Source organism: Struthio camelus, chromosome 1, assembly GCF_040807025.1.
Source record: "Struthio camelus isolate bStrCam1 chromosome 1, bStrCam1.hap1, whole genome shotgun sequence".
NCBI classification, from domain to species: domain Eukaryota; kingdom Metazoa; phylum Chordata; class Aves; order Struthioniformes; family Struthionidae; genus Struthio; species Struthio camelus.
In genome coordinates this window covers 45,980,486-46,000,206 of record NC_090942.1, presented here as the reverse complement: position 1 = coordinate 46,000,206, position 19,721 = coordinate 45,980,486, and the positions used below count along the sequence as shown (strand labels likewise).

The window sequence follows — 19,721 nt, the reverse complement described above, 5'->3', positions numbered from 1 at the left end:
AGTGGAGAAAATCAGGGCGCTCTTCTGCAAAACGCAAGGAGGAAACCATTTCTTTTCTGTGTAGGCAACACTTGCCAGAATTTAAACATATTCACTTCTGTGGGTAATAGATGCTGTTCATCTACACTAGACTTAATTTCTTAAGGAAAAAACATACCTGATGGGAGGGGGGAAAAGGGTGTGGGGGGGCAATTGGAAGGTTGAGGAGGGGAACAACTGGGAACGAACTATTGGGAAATATGGTGAATTTTTTTCTTGTTCTTGTTTCACCACAGGAGGTTATATGGAAACAGAGGTGGCAGCACAAGAATCTCTGGGATTAGGCAAACTTGGAACCCAAGCAGAAAAGGACCGAAGACTAAAGAAAAAGTGAGTACCTTTTTCACGTTACTTTCATTGGCTCATAATACATTCACATTTCATTTTTTGTGTTGGTCTTATGCAGGCATGTAATGAGAGGCATGACCATTTAGTATGGTAGTTTACTGTGTTCTTTTTCTAGAATAAATGTATAAATGTTTTTAAAATTGCATATAGGAAAATATGTATCCCTAAATATAGGGAAAATATTTAAATTGTATTTGTCAATAGTACAATATCGTTTCATTTGCAAAAGAACATAAATGTAAGAGAAAGAGACGTTTTCTGTTTCACACAGTAATTAATTCTGTGCCTTTTGGTAACTGCAGTTTTTAAAAACTAAGTAGGCAGTGAAAAAAAATCTTAGTGACTCACTGCATGGATTATTCAGAAGAAAAAAAAAAAACAGGCAAGATTGTTTGCATTATCCATTGAACACACGATTATTTCTGTCTGTAGAAGTCAAAGGCAATATAAGCCCTAGCAGCTTTACTTTACTTTCTCTTTTGCCTGTCAGTAAATGACAACCTAGCTTTGTGTTCAGATAAATTATATAATAATATATTGCTGTCTCTGCTGCACCTACTTGTAAAACCAGTACAGTGAGTCATAGCAGCTGGCAGGAACTAAGGAGAACTATTTAAAACAAAAAAAAAACTACAAACACAAAAGAAACCTCTTGGCAGTGTCTCAGTTCCAATGTAATTAGAGGATGTCAGAGAAAAAAGATGGTATTTAAAAATGACTTTGAAAATGCATTTTGTAAACCAACAGGTTTATTTTTCATCCATAATCACTAACTTTAGCACTATCATTTGGATTCTGAAAGCCTTATTTTTAAAATTTGCAGTGTTTTCAGGTCTCTTTCAGTCTTTTAATGTTCCTTTGCAAGGTTTCAAGAGAATCTGCAAGTCTAATCTGAAGAATCCAGGGATACATTTCAGCTTCTCAGCAGATTTATATGTAGAATATTTTTAGCCACTGCTTTCATATCAAGCTCCTGATGAAATATATATTTAGGTATGCACATCTGGTTAATGTGCAAATATTTGTCCAATTTAAATCAGCCTTAATTTAGCCATTAAAGATGGAAAAGCAGTCATTGTGCTAGCTTAGAGAGAAGAAACCTTTTAAATTCAATTAAGAAACTCAGAAAAACATTCATAGAGCTATTCTAATTGATGACTCTTGTCTGCATTTCTTATCTTTAAATCAGTTATCACTCATTATTGATTTAAATATGAAGAAAGTGCCTGAAGTATATTGCTACATTTTTTTTACCAAATTCCAGAAAGCATCTTTGAAACCATCGCTACTGGCAGTAATTCATAAACAATACCACTGAATTTTCTTTGGCAGTCCCTATTTTATCTTCCAGTTCTGAGGGCTGAAGGTATCACAGCTGAAACCATTGTGAAGGGACACATTTATTCCCTTTGCACGATATTGCTTCTCTTATATAAGCAGTTATTAACGGTGGATTAGATAAAATAAGGCTGTACTTCCTACGTGACAGCACCCACCAAGCTTTTTGTCTGGAAGTAGTTGGTGTAGAGGTAATCTGCTACTAGGTCTTTGTCAAATCTCACACAGTGAGACTCCTTCACGCTGTCTGCTTCTCAAATCTTTCATCTTTACTCCTGTGTTGTCTGTACTTGCTTCCTTATGAAGTAGATATTATCAAATCATTCTTTGCCGTAGCGCCCACACGAAGGAATCTTTCCCTTGTGACTGTGACCGTTCAGCTAGCTGGAACTGTACAGTATTTACCCTGAGTGTGTGTTATGTGCCTCTCCCATGGAGTTTTTTTTCCCCATTACTTTTGATTTGTCTGTCTTGATAGCTTCTCACTTCGCAAACCTTATGACTGCTTTCAAGATTACTCTTAATCTACTATCAGAGAAATATTAACCTACATTAGTAGTTCCCTCCAGAGGACAGCAAGTGAGCTCATTTCACGTATAGTTGTAGAGGAACTGTAATATGAGAAAAATATAACATTTTGGGTTAGAGATGTGTACGGGATTCTAATGAATTACAACAATCTTTAGGGTGCCAAGCTATCAACAGGGCAGAAGAGAATTGACATTTCCTTGTGCAAAATGCAGTCATGTGTTTGCATCTCATACCTTGGAAAGTATTAAGTTAAAAGAGTCTAGAATGTCATTTAAATGAAAAGTTTCTTTCAGTGAGTCAGATTCCTTTTTGCCATCACTCCATGATTCAGAACTCCCTCTAGATGTAGAGATTTCAAATATGTACCTTAGCTGTAAGATTACTGATCTGATTAATTCCAATGAGAGAGTGCTATGGCGTGTAACATTAGGGGTGGTCGAAATGTACGTGATGCCTTTATAAAAGGTAATAAGAAAAGGTTGAGAACAGTTTAGTATCTCATGACGTATCAGTAACGTTTAGGTTTAAGCGTTTGATTCCTTGTAACTGTTAAACTGGTCCTACAAACCCCGCAGGGACAGCAAGCCCTCTCTCTGCCTGGAGCAGAGAGAGCAGAGTGCCTGACCTTGTAATGATTTCTTTGGCTAATTTAGATTAGGACATAAAATTCCAAGAGAACCAGGCCCATGAGAAGGGTAGGTAAAGGACTGGGTAAGGCAGAGAAGCAGTCCTTTGTATTAAACTTCAAGTCTGGGGAGGGCCTTACTCACATAGCTGGCTTTGTCGCTTACGTAGAAAAAAAAATCACAGTGATTCCAAAGCCAATTTCCTCCTCTGTAAGTGAGGAATAATACCACATACGGAACTTGCGTTTCACCGTTGTCTTCTCTTAGATAAGTCAAATCAATTGGCTTTCTGTCCTGTTAAGGGCTCAGTGAAATTCTCTTTTAGCGCAATGATAGGAAACGGTGGTTGTAGCGCAGGAAAGCAAGGATTTTCCCCTTGGCATGAAACTGAAGGTGTGACTCATCACTGTGATCAAAGCATTTTCACAGCGCTCTTTAGCTTCATATAGGTGATAGGAGGCTTAATTTACCAGTATTCGCAATTTACTTTGAGTTAATAAATTAAAAATTGGATGAAGTTGTTACAGGACAAATTGCTGTTAAAATTTTATCTGTGGTATTTCTTTCTATTGAATTAATCTCTTAAGCAAAAAAGACTTAGAAATACTGAACTTCTGAATTTCTAATTTGGCATTTTTCGATGTGTTCGACCTCATTAGCAATTCAGCAAGGATGCCCCTGCCCTAGGGATGAAGAGGCAGGATGTTTCAAATTGTCAGCCGCTGCAGCCGGGAAGCACCAATAGCGCAACCGATATCTTTGCCACCTGCTCTCAAATAGCCAACATTTGCCATGGCCCTGGTCTTCTCTTGTGGAGTTATAAACACGTTACAGTGTGTTATACTATTTTAGCACAATTTATATGCATAGAATAGATTGTTGAATAATGCATTTCACCCTGAAAAGTTTCCTGAGGGAATGTGATACTTCTGGAGCTCAAATCCCTTTCCAGTGATTATAGTGCCATTAACCGATTGTTACATGTCAGAGTTTTCCTGCCTCTTGTTTAGAGGATGCTATTTAGATAATAGATTTCTTTCAATCTGAATTGACTACTTAAACACCATTAAAATGTAATTAACAATTTGTCTCAATGATAAGTAACTAGACAGTAGCAACAAGCCTTTCTCTGAAGACATCAAAGAGCTGTTAAAGAAGCTAGTTGGAATTTTTAAATTAGACCCCACCTGGTTGCTAAAATCATCCTGAAAGATGGACTTAAGTTACCTGAGTCATCTGTAGGTGTTTACTCTCAGACATTAAATATATGACAGCTCTGGTTAATATTAAAGCTTTTAAGTACACTATTTATAAATTGAGCATGCAGTCCTAGAAAACAAAAATGACTATCAAGAGTATTTGGAGTGTTTTCTTATTTTACTACTGATTTATGGGATAGTATTCTTCCAATTTAGCCTAATTTTAAAGATAGAAAGAATAGTGTTATTCTTTTGTTTCGTGGAAATAAATGATGTTGGGGTATGATAAAGATTAATGCACTGCATTTTTATTATTTAAACTAACATTTATATTCCACTTTAGTTGTTACATACAAAAGCTGTTGGTGTTTTGTAAATAATGTCTTATGCTTTTTGTCTGACTCTTAGAGCCAGTTTGCCCTATATCTAATTTATTCAAGAAAACTTGGAGTTTAGGACTAAAAGCATTAGCAGCTGTGATACCCTTTATATCGTCATTATATTCATTCAGGTTCCCTAGTGAATCAAACCATCCGCTCTTGACTAAATCATAAATTTTATTTGGTTGAGGTGTACTCTCCAGAAGGCATCCATCACTGAAATGGAGAATGAAGCTTTTCTCTTAATTTTTTTTTTCTAGTGATTAATCAGTCTCCCTTTAAAAACAGGTGCCTAATTTCTTATTCTGAATTTTGTAGCCAAAGACTCCAGCTATCATTTCTCAGCGGCTGGGTATACGCTGCCCCGGCTGTCCATAGCATTCCCCTCGGTGGAGTGTTTTGCACCAAGTAATATGACTGTCCACAGTGTCTTGGCCTTGGCACACACTGAGACTTGTCATGAAAGCCCAGGCTGGGACACAGCGTAGGAAGCTTCAGGTCTGTCCCGTTCCTACAGCAGCCTCTAAAGACTCGCAGAGGAGCCAGAGCAGAAGCAGGGCCTTCCGGGGCAGCAGTTGGTCCGTGTGTATCCCATGCTGTCCTCAAACAGTAGCTCCCATGCTCATGCTGTGTGTATTTGGTGCATCTGTCAAGACCTTGCTTGTCATGCATCTGTGGCGGTGCCAGGGGGCTCAAAGCAACACATTAGACAACACAGAATGAATCTAGTTCATTTTGTTGCCCGTGTCTGAAGTGCCAGTACCTAATTAATCTTCTGAGGAGTGCATATCTACAAATACATACTTCCCTATCCTGGTGCATTTCAGTGCCCAGTTGTATTGGCGAACCATTTGTTCTCTGTGTCCAACTTATTCTCCCTACTGTTCTCCACTGTGCTAGTTTTTGCATCTGGCACTTGCTTATTTTATGTTTGCTCTCAAATGAAGAGTAGATAGCATTGTAGCATTGTACCTAAAATCAAATAATTTGTGTCCTCCTTAAAAACACTCATTTCTACTCACGACATCTTAATTTGCAAATTATAAGGCACTTAACGGAAATAGTACAATTATTTTAATGTCCTTTTTACTAAAATATCATATGATACTAATTTGAACCCTTTAAAAAATCTTCATTAATGATGAACTGATCTTCTTCAACCAAACTTGAAATTTTATCAACAAATAGAGCCAGCTTTGCTTCCCTTCTTGCTATAACTTTCCTAGTTGTATTCTCCTTTTCCACAGTTTTGCTCAGGAATGATGTCAAACCCACCAGCCTTACCCAAAAGCCTCGCTGATGGCAAATACATATTTAAGTAGCACTGCAGGTCCAATGATTTCTGCGTAGTCTCTCAACTTGTAGGATGGCTCCAAGTGCGAGTGCTATATATCCTTTTCAAATGTAATGCTTAATTTGATTTGCAACAGTATGCAGCATATCAGCAAATAAGTATCTGTCTCAACAAAGGAGGATATTTAAGAAAAACAATATATGTCTTTTATATTGTATTAAAGTGTGTAATGATCAACCATTATCACTGATATTTCACAGGCACTCTACTGTTCAATATTACTTAAAAAGGTTAAGCAAGGACCTTTGGAAATGAGTTTTTTTTTTAAACATAAAAAAAAGCTCGATAGTAACAGAATCCATACTGAGATGCAGTTTACTTCAAAATCATGTAATCACCTTCAAAAAGGTGATTTCATTTTCAGAAGCTCTCCTTGTAAGTCCCTGCTTCTATCTATCTTTGACGCTCCCTTGTGAAGGCAGGGAGTGTTTATTTCATCCTGGGCAAAGCACCCACATAAGGCAAGGTTTGAGAGACAAATATTTAACTGTTACATAGGGCTTGGTTGCCACATAGAAGTGAATTTGACCTTATGCATGCTGCTAGTACAGGCTGGATTTGGTCTATGATATCACTTCCTAAGCAGATCCTAAATACAAATTATTTCCACGTACGAAAATTGACATACAGGTCAGCTAGCCCTTAACTAGACCACATTGATGGGATTCCTCCTGAAAAGCTGTTAAGTTTATTAATATGAATGTTAGAATAACAGTCTCCGCTTACCTCATAGCCCATGAATTTGCTGCACTTTGTCATAACGCTGTCATTTTTAGTCCTCTGGCAAAGGTAGCATGAGGCAAGAGCAAAGCTTTCAGCTTCACCTTTTCCTCTACTTCAGTTTGATGTGACTCTGAATAAAAATCTGTTAATTTTCTTTTTCTTGATCCATGTAATAACATAAATCCTTTAATTCCACATTCCCCCAAATAAGCTTAAAATATGAGGTTCCAATTTTCCCAAGAAAATAAAAATTAAAAATTAAAAAATAAAATCTTTGCTATGAACCTATTCTGGGAAGATTTACTCCATGGGTACAGGCTATGTTTGCAAGATATAACCCCCTGCCTTCAAATAGGTTGCAAAAAAGCTTTATCATACCAGTACACATATATAACGCTTACATACATACAGGAAGCCTGGTACGATCAAGAGCTAACTGATCTGGTATACAAAATTCCCTTGTGAAAAGAACCTCGCAGTAGTTATGGCCTTATAATTAACCTGAGAGAATTGCTGCACTGTTAAATCTCAGCTGACTGCAGTAATGTACATATCAAGCACAAATAACTTTTATATTAACAGAAGAGAACGTTGTATTAAGTCAGTTTTCTTCCTTTTTACACAGAAAAAGGAATGTTGCCTTTGGTAAATTCCTAATAGTGCTTATATCCTTTTCTTTTGTGTTTTTTTTTTAATGTGTATAATTTTTTCAAATACTAGGAGATGATAGAGAAAAAAGTCACAAAAACAAGGCCGTTTGTTGTAGTAATCTGCATTTAAATTGAATCCATAAAATAGAACACTGTGCTTAGATTTGCCTGAAGAAAATTGAAGTTTTGGTCCCCAGTCAACAGGCTTCTTGAAAATATGTCTAGCTAGACCTTTTTGTGGAATTAAGATTTTTTTGAATGCTGTAGTCATCATTTAGTTCTTTTTGATTCCACACAATGGCCCTTTAATTAGAACATGTTTTATGTGTGCTACTGCGATTAGAATTTGACATAGCATATTTCTGTGACTACAAATAATCTCTATCCTTCGCAGTATACAAATAGCTGTTTCTAATGATCATCTTAATTACACACATTTTGGAAAAATGAATCCAATTGGATTAATTAAGGTCTTTTTTCTGTGCTATCCATCTAATATTCTTGTACATGTAATGCTTTAAACTCCATTATATCCTAAACGTACATGATTTATTTTCTTACACTAGCTCTTAAGAATAATTTTAATATGATGCATTTAATTTCTTCTCTTCCTACCTCATCTATGAGAAATTAGCTGATGTAGTTAGTAGCTTTCAGACTGCTCTTTAATTCTTCCTCCCTTTCTAGCAAATAAAACTGTATTCAGTATTTATTATTTGCTATTTTCTCATTCCAGTTCAGGAAGGAGAACGACTCAGTGCTCTGATGAAGTCTAGGATTGTATGCAGCATCCACCATTGCTTTTCTCTTGGCTGGGCTGCGGTCTAATCCTTGAGACATACATAAAGATGAATTTTCTTTTTAAATGTCATTCTTTTACCAAATATATTCTTCCACTTACTGAAAGACCATTAGAAATGGTTAGTCAATAAAAGCTTTTGCCAATATCTTTTATTCCCGTTTAAAAAAAACTTATTATGAAATTAAATATTTGGAAGCTTCCTTCCTTTCTTACCATTATAAATAAATGTGTGTTTTTATCCTGCAGAGGATGCATAAGCCTTACTCAGACTATTCTGATGATGAAAAATTTGATACAGTATATTTTATTAAGGGTATGAATAATTTCTATTTCTAACCCATAATTTCAAAAGTCCTGTATTTTTAATATAATATTTTTCCTTTTGCCAAGTTTTTTGGATTCTATTTTTCCCATACAGCATAAGGATATTTGTATCAACTAGTTGCAAATTTTTAAGCAAATGGAAATAGATCCAAGTCCTAATCCCTGTCTTATCTACACATATGGGCCCATCTACTACAATTTGAGATGTAAGCATCTATTCTCATACATGCAACTGCTCTCTAAATTCTGATCTCTTGCAGACATAAATATCCTTTCAGATTAGATGTAGAATTAGGGTTTAAGAGGAGAATGGATAAAATACAGCAGAGGAAAAAATACTAAATACCTTTAACAGTATAATATAAATCTAAGGGAAAACCTTATCTTCCTTCAATAAAATGGTGATAAAATACTTGTCTTGCAAAAAGGTGAAAGCTAGAATTTAAAGATCTGCCTTTTCTGCTGGATTTTTTTTACTCTGAGGACAAGGCTATGAGGAAGCAAACAAATGTTCCTTCAGTCGTCTGCTCCTATAACGGGGGAGCCTGGAACAGCCTTCAGGTCTTGTAGGTTATCCCCAGGTGGCATTGAACTGCCAGCAGATTAAAGCTACCAGAAAATTACCTGTACTCCAGTTAATCCCCCGTTTATTTTTCCCCCCATATCCATGGGAAGATTGAGAGTAAAATGCAAGAAAAGTGTGTTCTGGTTCGATAGACCCTGGAATGGCCAAAATGAAAGGCTTCCCCTGCACAGGTGTTCAAGTCAGTCTTTGCAGTAGCTCAGTAGAAAATGAAGGTGGCCAGAGATTTTGCACCAAAATCATCCAAGTACCTTCAGTTCTAGTGGTGCTTTCATTAGATTCGGTAACTGTTTGAATAGTTCTCTTGTTCTTTATTTGTGTTGCTTACCTTTATTGTCCTTCCCTTCTCTTCCTTTTTTCTTAAACTTTCTATGTATGGCTTCTTTGTATTTTATTTCCACCTACTTTTCCGTAGCTTACTTTTTCTCCTCCTTTCTCCCATCTTTTCTTCTCGTCACATACACGAAAACAGGCATGTAATTTTCTTTTTTTTCACGATGGCAGTTAAAGGATACTGAAGACATTTTATTGTCAGTGATGGCATCTTGGTTTCTCCTACAAAAACTGTTGTCAATTATGTTGGCAGCAATAGTTTACCTAGAGCACAAAACACTCACATTAGTATTACTACTAATCTAGCATTAGTATGACTGCTCAAATTGACATGCTATGCAGCATGGAAAACAGTAACAAAAGTTACCCATCTATGTGCATGAAATTTCCTGCGTATTTCAGAAAAGCAAGTCTAGGTCATTTATAATTACCACAGGACATTCTGCTAAAATACTAGCAAAGTGCATGTTGAAAAGCAAATCTTGGTTCATAGTCCACTCTTATTTTTACTGCGTCTCTATGGTAATTTGCTACATTTGGATTTTTCAGGATTTTTGTGTCACACAAAAATCATTATGAAATTACTCAAATTTGAGCAGCATGCTTTGATTTGAAACTATTTTCCATATTCACAATGTTTGCAGATCCTTGGCACAAAATGTGTTGCAAGTGTGCTGTGCTGAGTGGTGCCTGATAAACAGCCAATGCTAGTTTAATGATAATGTCATTTTGAAAGATCCGTTTATTCTTCATAAGAGCATGTGATTTCTTTAAAAAAAAGTCAACAACCAATTAGAAAGACTTCTGTAGTTGTAACAGTGCTATTATTTTATCTATCATGGGTTTTTTTGATGGACTGACATATACTCATTAACATTTGTCTGCTTTTTTTTTTTTTCCATTCATCTCTCTCCATCTCATGAAAAGCATATCTGGGTAAGTTGAAGCACCATGGCTGCTGAACGTGTTCATTTTCAGCACCATGTTTTATTTTCTATTTTTTCTTCTTTTTTTTTTCTGTGCAACTTATATAAGAGAATCATGCAAAAAACTAACGAAAACAAAAAGCTTTCAAAGTATTCAGACTAATTGTAATCCTTGAAATCATACACAAATTCAGCACTTGCTCAGCAGGCCTTAACACAGTGAATTAACTAATTGGAGATAATTATGACTTTTTTTTTTTCTTTTTCTTTTCTTTTTCTTTTTTTTTTTTTTTTTAATAAATGCATTTAGGGGTGTTTCTGAAGCCCAGAATGGTGAAAGTATTTAAAAGCTTGCTTGGCAGTGGGAAATCAGTAAGGGTAAAGGCCTCGATTCACAGATGGATGTAAGCATAAATTCTGCTAAATTAAATCTCAGAGGACATAAGGTCCTAAACACGTTTGTAATCCAGAGTACACAAATCCCTTTTTCTGTGTGAGCCCTCATGCTGAACATAAAATTCAATAATATTTTAGTCTGTGCATATAAAACTTTCCTGTTTTCTTTTCACCAGTTCATTTATTTTAAGTTTGGGGATTTTTAGAATTTTTAACCTGATACCAAGTTAAAAGAAGACTTTTAACTTTAACATCTCCTCTTTGATCTACTGTGCAAATATTTTTTCTTTAAATGTTTCTGGAACTCATAAAGTAAAATTCATACATACAATGTTTCTGAAGAATGTGTGCTCTGTAAGTTTCTAAAGCCTCTAAAAACAGAAAAACTCAGAAGAACAGGAGTTATCACATTAATTGTAAATGTATGATTATGAAGTGGCTTTACAACCAGATTTAGTAAAATTTAATCAACCTGGAAATTTCAGGAGTCTGCAATGCATGTAGTAGAGTACGTACAAGACTGCAAGTTTATGTATTATGCGTCTATTTATTTCATAGGCATTTTTATTATTTTTTTTAATAATAGCTCTGCAGTTCTAATTTAAAGTTAAGGTCTTTATTTATCCTACTTATTCAGCATTCCTGAACGTGCTTCACTTAGCTTACTTCAGAAGAAGAATAGTGCCCTTCGGCTTGCACAGGTTTATAATGTGCACCTATATAGAATCATTACAGCATTATTAAATCTGTTTTCCCAGTTTGTGTTATCTGGGCTGATATTAAATTTAAGGGTATACTTCCTTGTTTTATTGATTTTGAAACATGTTTATTATTAGCATCCTGATTTTTGCCTATTTCCATTTTTCAGTTATTCTTCCCTGAAAATTTCTTAAAGTTGGATGTAAAAGTTTTGTAAAAATGGGAATTGAACTTTACCCCTTTCTTCCAGTCTTTGCCTGTTGTAGCAAATACCAAAAAGGAAAAAGAATGACGACTTTACAAGATTTAAAAGCCAGGTCACTTAAGATCAAAAGCTGAAATAAGATCTTACTCCATTTTTAATTAGTGCAGACTTTACAAGTCAGATAGACCTTTTCAGTTTTGATTAAATCAAAATTATGTGGCAGTATGAAGTTCAAGTCTCTATTAAAGGTTCTTTTCTTCATGCTTCCCATAAAATGTGATGTAGGATAAGAAATCTGAGAATGTACGCAAAGTTTTCTTAATGTCTTTTTTTTTTTTTTAAGTCATTGGAAAGCTGGCTTGAATTATACTTTAAAAATATTTATAGTCTTTGAGGAAATAAAGGGGTAAAATATAGCCTACATATATTAATGTGTAACATCATGATTTATGTATATGAATTCAACTACTTTCTTTTGTCGTATGCTGACCTTAGCTACAGTATTCTAGCCTCCTTTAAATATTGACAATATTTAAAATTACAATAGCAAAAATAAAAATCTAAAGCCAACTTAATTTATTAGAAGTCCTCTTTTCTGAATTTTGGAGTCTTTAAATGGGAGTATGTTAGATTTGGACATGCTGTATTGACTGTCATTCAACCAGAGAGTCACAGATGTGTTTAATCTTAATTTGAATTCATAGGATTACTCAGATAAACACAGCATATTTTGTCTATTACCCTTCGTGAAACCAATCATGTGTAAAATTTGGTTGTAAATTATTTTAGTATTTTAGTATATTATTTTAGTATTTTAGTATTTATAATAATAATAATAATAGTGATGATACTAGTAGTAGTAGTAGTAATAATGGAGTGTCTGTTAGTTTCTTTTATTAGGTATTACTCTTTCTTCTGTTGTCTTTCTGAGAAAACATCTATGAGGAAAGGCTATTTTGTAGGAATCTAAATCACCCACAAGCCAGAAGTTCTAAATTAATTCCGCTTGTACTTTACTACTAACATAATTTGGCCTTTGATTTCACCCTGCCTCATTTTGAATTTATCTCACATTTTAAGCAGAGACATTATAATTTGTATCCCAGAGAACTCTTCTTGTGAACCCTACTAGAACGACCATAGTAAACGCTGTGTTGAAATATTGTTAAAATTCAGATTTCATCGTGGCAATGTCTGGACTTGCTTTGTATATGAGGCAGAGTTGTGGAATGATGTGTGCAGAACATCCTAAGCTGTTATTTCTTGTTTGCCTCCTGGGGGGAGCCTCATCTTCATAAAGAAAATTGAATGTCATTGAATGACGTGGTTTTAAAATATGATCTTGTTAACTTCCCACACAAGGTCTATATAAAGAGTATCTTATCTTTTGAATGCAGTTCATTAAGTTTTATGCAATGAATTGGTGAGGGCTGCTGATACAGAGCTAGAATTTGCCCTGTGTAAGGGAAGAATATATAGGAAACAAGAAATTTAATGGATTATGGCATAGTTTTCGCTCTCAGCATTCATTCCACCCTCCATTTGTTCCCATGCATCTGTGATATCCAGATGGATATTGGAGCATTCATAGTCCCCATGGTATGAGACAGTTACGCTTGCAGCTCTTCTATACGTTGCTCCTATTAAACACAGTTCTGAGGTACTGAAGCAAAAGTAACAGTCTTGTGGTATGTTGATGACAATTTGGCCAATCGTTCCTGCTTCTGGGAAGAATGATGCTAAAGAAAATGGCTTTGAGGCATCCTCTCTAAAACAGATAAATACAAGCATCTCTCAAATTTTAGTTGAATGCTAAATTATGGCGTTCATGAAATTTCCTTGCTTTGCAAAACCAGGATCAGGGTGAGGAACGTAAGTAACAGCATATTTTAAATAGCACATTAGTTATTCCCACAGAGTCTCCAGGAATAGGATTTTATTCTTGAGCAGTAATAATGTTATCTTTAAAAATATGACTTTAATTTGGAACTCAGTCCAGTGGTAGAGTGGTTTAAAGCTTTATCTGCAAAATAATACCAGTTGTAGCAAAGTCTAATTAATGTCAATTCTTCCTTATCAGCTTGTTTTCATATGTTACTGAAAAACTAAGTGAGCATGGAAATAATTACATTTTAATTCTCTACCTCATTAGCAATGCAAAGTGGATGCCTTATAACATACAGTAAGTACTTTTCTGACAAAATCTAGGAGAGGGATATCCCCACATCCCCAGCAAAGCAGCTTCCAAATTAGCGGAACTGTACCATGCTATTCACCGTTGCTAAAGCCTGCCTTTGTAGAGAAAGGAAGAAAGAGCAATGAGCTCTACTTTGCTACTCATGTAGGTTATTCATCTCTTCTTCCCCTTCTGATCAGTTGTCTGATTTTGGAAGGAAAATGGAGCTGCAGGTGCCACTGTTTGGCACTGGGGATTTTCTGTCATTAGGCCCAGCAAGCTGCTGACTATCCTGCAAGAACATCCAGGCAGTCCTAAAATATCCAAATTCTATTCTAAAATATTCAGATTACTCAGTTCATTTTTCTGATGATTTTCACTATTGACCAAAATAATACATGGCTTTTCCTGCATTTATTTTTGTAGAATGATGGTTTTTTCTCCAATGTTAGTTCATATCAAAAGATGAGAGTTTGCTATGGCCACCAGCTAAAGATATTTCTTTTGGTCAAGAAGCAGCAAGTCTGGCTTTAGTGCGGGTTTAGAAAATGAAAGATCAGGTTATGCAGATCACCTAATGCTGTATATCAAAAAATAGCTAAAGAACAGTGTTAAAGAAGGAAACATAATTTATCTAAACTTTAATGTAAGGTGTTTAAATGAAACCTCCGTGAGAAAGCAATAAAAGTTCTGAAGCATAAAATGATTTTTAAGGGAAATATATATTATAAAAATCCTGTTAGTATTCCACTGCGTTAAGTGAGGCACAGTCCTTATAACGGCTGCATTCCCCATGCAATGGATGCATGTAATGAATTTTAGCATTACGCCAAATATATTTCGAAACCAAAACACTTTTTTCTTCTACTTCCCAAGAACTTTTGGGTTATAAGCCTTATCATGCTGTAGTCTTTGGCTATAGCATTCGTATAAAGCATCCCCTTTCTGGCCCACTCCCATTTTCTTCAGCCAAAATCAATAAGCAGAGCTATATTTTGCTTTAGCTCTTGGTGCCAGACGGTGTCTGAAGTAATAGAAGTGCTTTCCTACTCCGGAAACAGATATTTGTTTGAGAAGCACTTGAATAACGCTAAGCCAAGGTCTCTAAGCCAAGCTTCAGGCGAACTCGAGTGTAGCAGAGTCCCCGGGAACCCCCTCGGAGCTCCAGTAGAAGGGGAGTGATTTTTTCGTGGAAGCAAGAAGTTACAGTGATGTGTGGGACAATGCTTCTTCAGTTCCTGCGGTCGCACAGGGATTTTGTCCATCGTGACAGCCAACCCTGCTCTTTCAGCTCTGGTGGGAGAAGGGAACAGCCCAGATAAGGGAAATTAGCTAATGCAAGTTAATGTGGTGCCTCCTGGGGCCTCCAACTGGCAGAAGGGGCCAGGGCTGGCTTCAAGCGGTGCTGGCCCAGCAGGGGAAGGAGCAGGTGCTGCTGCGGGGTCCCTGCTCTCCCTGAGGGCTGCAACCCAAATATGTTACCAACACGCAGCGGAGAGGCGAGCGTAACCTGTGTCTCAAGTGCCTTTATGCTGGGCAGCCTCATTTGTGTGCTTGTATTGGCCTGTGGTACTTTCCTCTCCAGGAATATGGGATTCCCACACATCCATCAGCTCCTGGAGGCAGCAGGCTGTTCATGCCCCCAAAGGTGCTCTTTGTCGTTTGACTGGGGATTTTGCTTTTGCAAAAAGCAAGGCTGGTTCTGGAGAGCTGTGTGACGAAGGGCAAGGTACGCTGCAAAAGATGTGTGGGAGGAGAAGCCAGATAAGCTTCAGTAAAGCTGTCAAGTACTTGTAGTATTGTATGTTACTACAGAAGAAACATAGCAACTAAAGCAGCTATCTTTCTGTCAATATACACAGAGAGGCCTTTAAACAAATATGCAAAATTGCTATTTGGGTTCCATTTTCTACTAAAACCAAATTCTCCCACAATCTGGTCCCTCAGCAGTGCAAAAATCCCCAAAGGAGCACTCCCTACAAGTAAGATCACTGCATCGCTTTTCTCTGCTGTGATTGTGTAGTACATGTATCTGAAGGGCTGCTGAGGCAGTGAAGCATTGCCCAGGGATCTGTGTATCACAGAGGCTGTAGTAATAAAGGAAGATGGAGCAAAATTGAAGCTATAATTCCAAGATTTTCTTGTTATGAGGGAATGTAAGCAAATTTTAATGTTACATTAGCATAGTCCCCATCTAATTTGTTTTTCACTACTGCTTATTGCTGAGAGCTTTTTTTTGTGTGTGTTTCTCTCAGCAGGAGGCAGCTAAAAGTACTTTGTTTAATATCAGAAAAAAAGACTTGTGAAGAATTGCTTATTCTATGCCACCACAACAGGTTCTTTATTTCTGTTCTGCACTACAACAGCAGTCTGTTAGACGTCTGGGCAAATGTTTAACATTTAATGCAGAGAGTTTTCCTGATAGTTTAGCTGACTGACCTATACCTAACTTCACAAAATATTTAATTCTACTGTATTAAAACTGTGTTTTAAGCTTTGAGACTTTTTTTTCCTATAAGCATTTCAAAAAAATGTTAACATGAAACAAACAAAGCTGCAGCCAGCTCTTAATTAGCCATGGATGATTTATTTAAGATGCAGAATCGCTGTACCCCTGAGATCCCAGAACTGTGCAGAGCTAAGCTAGTCCAGCAGGGTTTAGTGTTTCAAACACAAAGACCTCTCAGACCCTGTTACATCCTAACATCCAAGGTTAGCTCAGGTCTAGGATTTGGCAGTTGCTGTCTGAATAAAGCTTTTCTGGGTCAGTATCAGGGCACAGCTAAGCCGGTCCCAGGAGGAATCCCTTGGTATTCTCTGTTCCCCATTGTCTCTGTTATCTGGCTGACCCTTTTGTATTGGGTATCACAATTCCGTATTGCTTCAGGTAAGGACAGACAGAAACCTCACCTTTTATATGCTAAATGTTTAAAAGGATGTCAAAATAAACTAAGAAAAAAACTGAAAACAACTGGGCACAGAATAAAGAATATGTTCAAAAGGGAGAAAACACTACATCGCTTCTTTTGGCTGTTTTTACAGCTCTATGCCTTTTAAAACAAAAAGGTTACAAACGTAAAGGCACGTCATTGTGCATCACTGTGTTGTTACCGTAAGCAGCAAGGCATGGTTGGTTCTGTATCATCCCTACGTATACCTCTGCACACTTAACATTTTTGACCCATTTTTAGGCATGAACTTCTGGAAGAAGCTCGGAGAAAGGGTTTGCCTTTTGCACAGTGGGATGGTCCTACAGTGGTTGCCTGGCTGGAGGTAAGTATGAGTTACGTCTCGGAAAAGTGGCTCGTGTTTGTGGACTGCTTCTGTGTGCTTTGTCCTTATAAATTCTAAGAGGCAGTTAAAAAATTCGCTTCCTCTCCCCCTGTTCCCTGTGGCATGAGCACTAAGCGGATTTGGATACTGGACTGTATGAATTGGAGACTAGGGCTGACAAAATGTAGATAGGATTACAGGGGAAAAGGAACAGGAAGAAAAAGTTTTATTATCACTAGAATGTGTCCTACTACTGAAACTGCAATTGAACTCCCGATTTCTGAAATCCTATAATTTCTCAGTCCCTAAATGTCTGTGAAATCCACAGCTTGTGTTTATGTAGGATGATGCGTGCAAGGGAAGAAACAAAAATTAGCTGTTAAATTTTATTGGAGGTTAACACAAAACTTAGGTCTTCCAAATTTTTTAATGAATTTAAAGAACTTGTTATGTTCTGTCCTCTTAATCAGCCCTTTTCCATTATGTTTTTACTTAGATATCATTCAGAACCGAAGGAGGTGTTCTTTTAGGCACTTTCACTGGGATGTGGGTGATCCATGCTGAAATCTCTTTGATTTGAATAAGGCATATCCTTCCTCTCTGAAATCTGATTTAGCTGCAGAGGACTCTCCTGTGTTTGGAGGGGATGGTATATCCTTATCTCGCCTATTGCATCTGTTCCACTTTTAGAGAAAATAAATATTTGTTAGGAGAAGGTTGCAAAAAACTGTTCTGTAGTTGGAGGACTGGATCTCTGGGATTTCAGTCCCAACTCTAGTGAATACATTATGCAAAATAGAATATCTTCACCAGCAAACTTTGTAAAATGACTCCCATATGCCATAGCCAAGTGAGAGGGGCGTTTTCCTGGCAATTATTCAATCCCCAGATTATTTCCAGGGATGTGAATCAGGAAGGAAATGTAAGTCCTAGTGTCCCATTCCTATTCTAACTTAAAGATAAAAGGGGGCAAAATCACATCCTCCCTCTGTGGAGCCTGCCTAAACCCTCCTGTGAATTCTTTCACTCTTCCTTGGCTGCCCTTGACATCTCGATGAGTCTAAAATAATGGATTTTGGAACCTGTCCAGAGATACATTATTCAGAAAAGCTATCCACCATATTTTACAAAAAGCCATCACCTGTTTCAGGTGAAGAAACTAATCAAAATTAATTAAATAAATAAATATACATACATATATACACACACTTACCCAGATCTTTAGGGGAGGAGAAGGCAGAAAGTCTTTCCTTTCATATACTTGTACAGAATCACTCTCACAGAGGAAGGCAGTATCAGCTTGATGCAGCTACAAGCTCTTTGCCAGTGCAAGAAACAAGTGTCTATGCCATGGATTTATAGTCCCACCTATTCTCATGATTGTTGTGGGTGTCATCAGTTTGCAGGGTTTTTCCCTTCTTAAAAAAATAAACAAACCCCTCTAAAACTTTAACGAAAGGACCTGCAAAATGTTATATAAAATGCTGAGGTGATAAAGTCAAGATAGATCTCATCCCATCTAATTGTAGCTATGTGAATGAGTCATCCCATTTTAAGATAGCATCTGAAAAAGAAAGATGGGTGAAAAACACATCAACGTGTTCAGTCAGTCTTTCTGTAAGTAGCTACTCTTCTCCATTGATAAAAGAGACAGTTTAGTCTTCGTACATAATTTTGGATTGGCTCAGAGATTAACCCTAACTCTAATGTTAGGAAGTGCCCCTTATCAGGCTCCCTCTATAGGCTTCATTCAGTGTCCCAGCACACATCCACTGTGTTGTCTGTAGTTTTGAGATCACTTACTCGCTGGGGATATCTTAGATTTACCCTTGCTGAGAGTTTGCACTTTCTCTTATTGAAATCGGTAAGAAGTGCATGCCCAAAAGCACAGGGCCTAGTATGCTCAGGGAATAAATAAAGGATGAGGAACTCTGCAAAATATTTGCATCGTGTTGTAGTTGTTGAAGGTGTCTAATGGAAAAAGATGGAATGAAAGCTGCAGAAAGGCAGTTCATGCATTTGGACATTGCCTCAGAACATGGGATGATATCTTCATTCCTTCAAAAGAAACAGTCTCTGTTAATAGAGAAGATTCATTAACTGATTTGGCTATTAAATGACTTTTTCATACAACTGAGAGTCTTTGAGAGCCAGATTTGTTTCAGTGAAGAACAGTCACTATTACAATCAAAACTGATTGTCTGGAAAGGTGAGCGTACAAAGGCATGTACATTTCTCAGAAAAAACTATCTGATGTCTTAAATGGCGATCCAAAATTTGGAGACAGTTCTGACAAGTTGAGCCCTAATCCTTTTTTGCTTTGGTTCTTAGCTGCAAGATAGGATATGCTTCCGACCCTCTCAGAGAGAGGCTGTAAAGAGAAATTAATGTTCCCATCTCGGGAAATACGATGAGGGCAGCACAGGGGGGCCCCTGAGGAAGTTTATGTTGTAGTACTCAATGCAGATTGCATACAGAGGATGAAAAGGTATGAGGGCAGAAGTATTTTATTTATTCAGTGAGCATCAGTGCACTCGGTCAGCCGATGGACACACTGTGCATTTCATACCCTCCTGGGGAAAACGTAATATGTGATCATGGAATAAGAGCCCAAATTAACATCAAAAGAACGAAAGGGCAAAGTTAAAATAGTAGGTGTGATTGCAATTGTGACATCCCCAAACTTTTCAGGGCTTAACTTTTCAACCGTAGCATTTACTTTGGTCACTTGTATGTAGCATAGGCATATTTGAGGTACGTTTTAAGAACTGTGAGTTTCCTTAACTAATTCTGGTGAAGTATATCACTCCTGACAT

General features: G+C 36.9%; 1 protein-coding gene across 17 annotated transcripts in view; it reads left to right on the top strand.

Moving 5' to 3' along the window:
* The window catches only part of PPFIA2 (PTPRF interacting protein alpha 2), a 355,163-nt gene that overhangs the window by 314,638 nt on the left and 20,804 nt on the right, over positions 1 to 19,721 (top strand). For all 17 annotated transcript variants that reach the window (XR_011139894.1, XM_068936437.1, XM_068936432.1 and 14 more), the window contains 2 exons: positions 276 to 369; positions 16,824 to 16,905. Coding sequence is in view for 16 of the 17 variants with exons in the window: in XM_068936437.1 (XP_068792538.1) it covers positions 276 to 369; positions 16,824 to 16,905 (176 nt within the window). In the remaining variant the exon portion in view is untranslated. The remainder of the gene's footprint in view (positions 1 to 275; positions 370 to 16,823; positions 16,906 to 19,721) is intronic.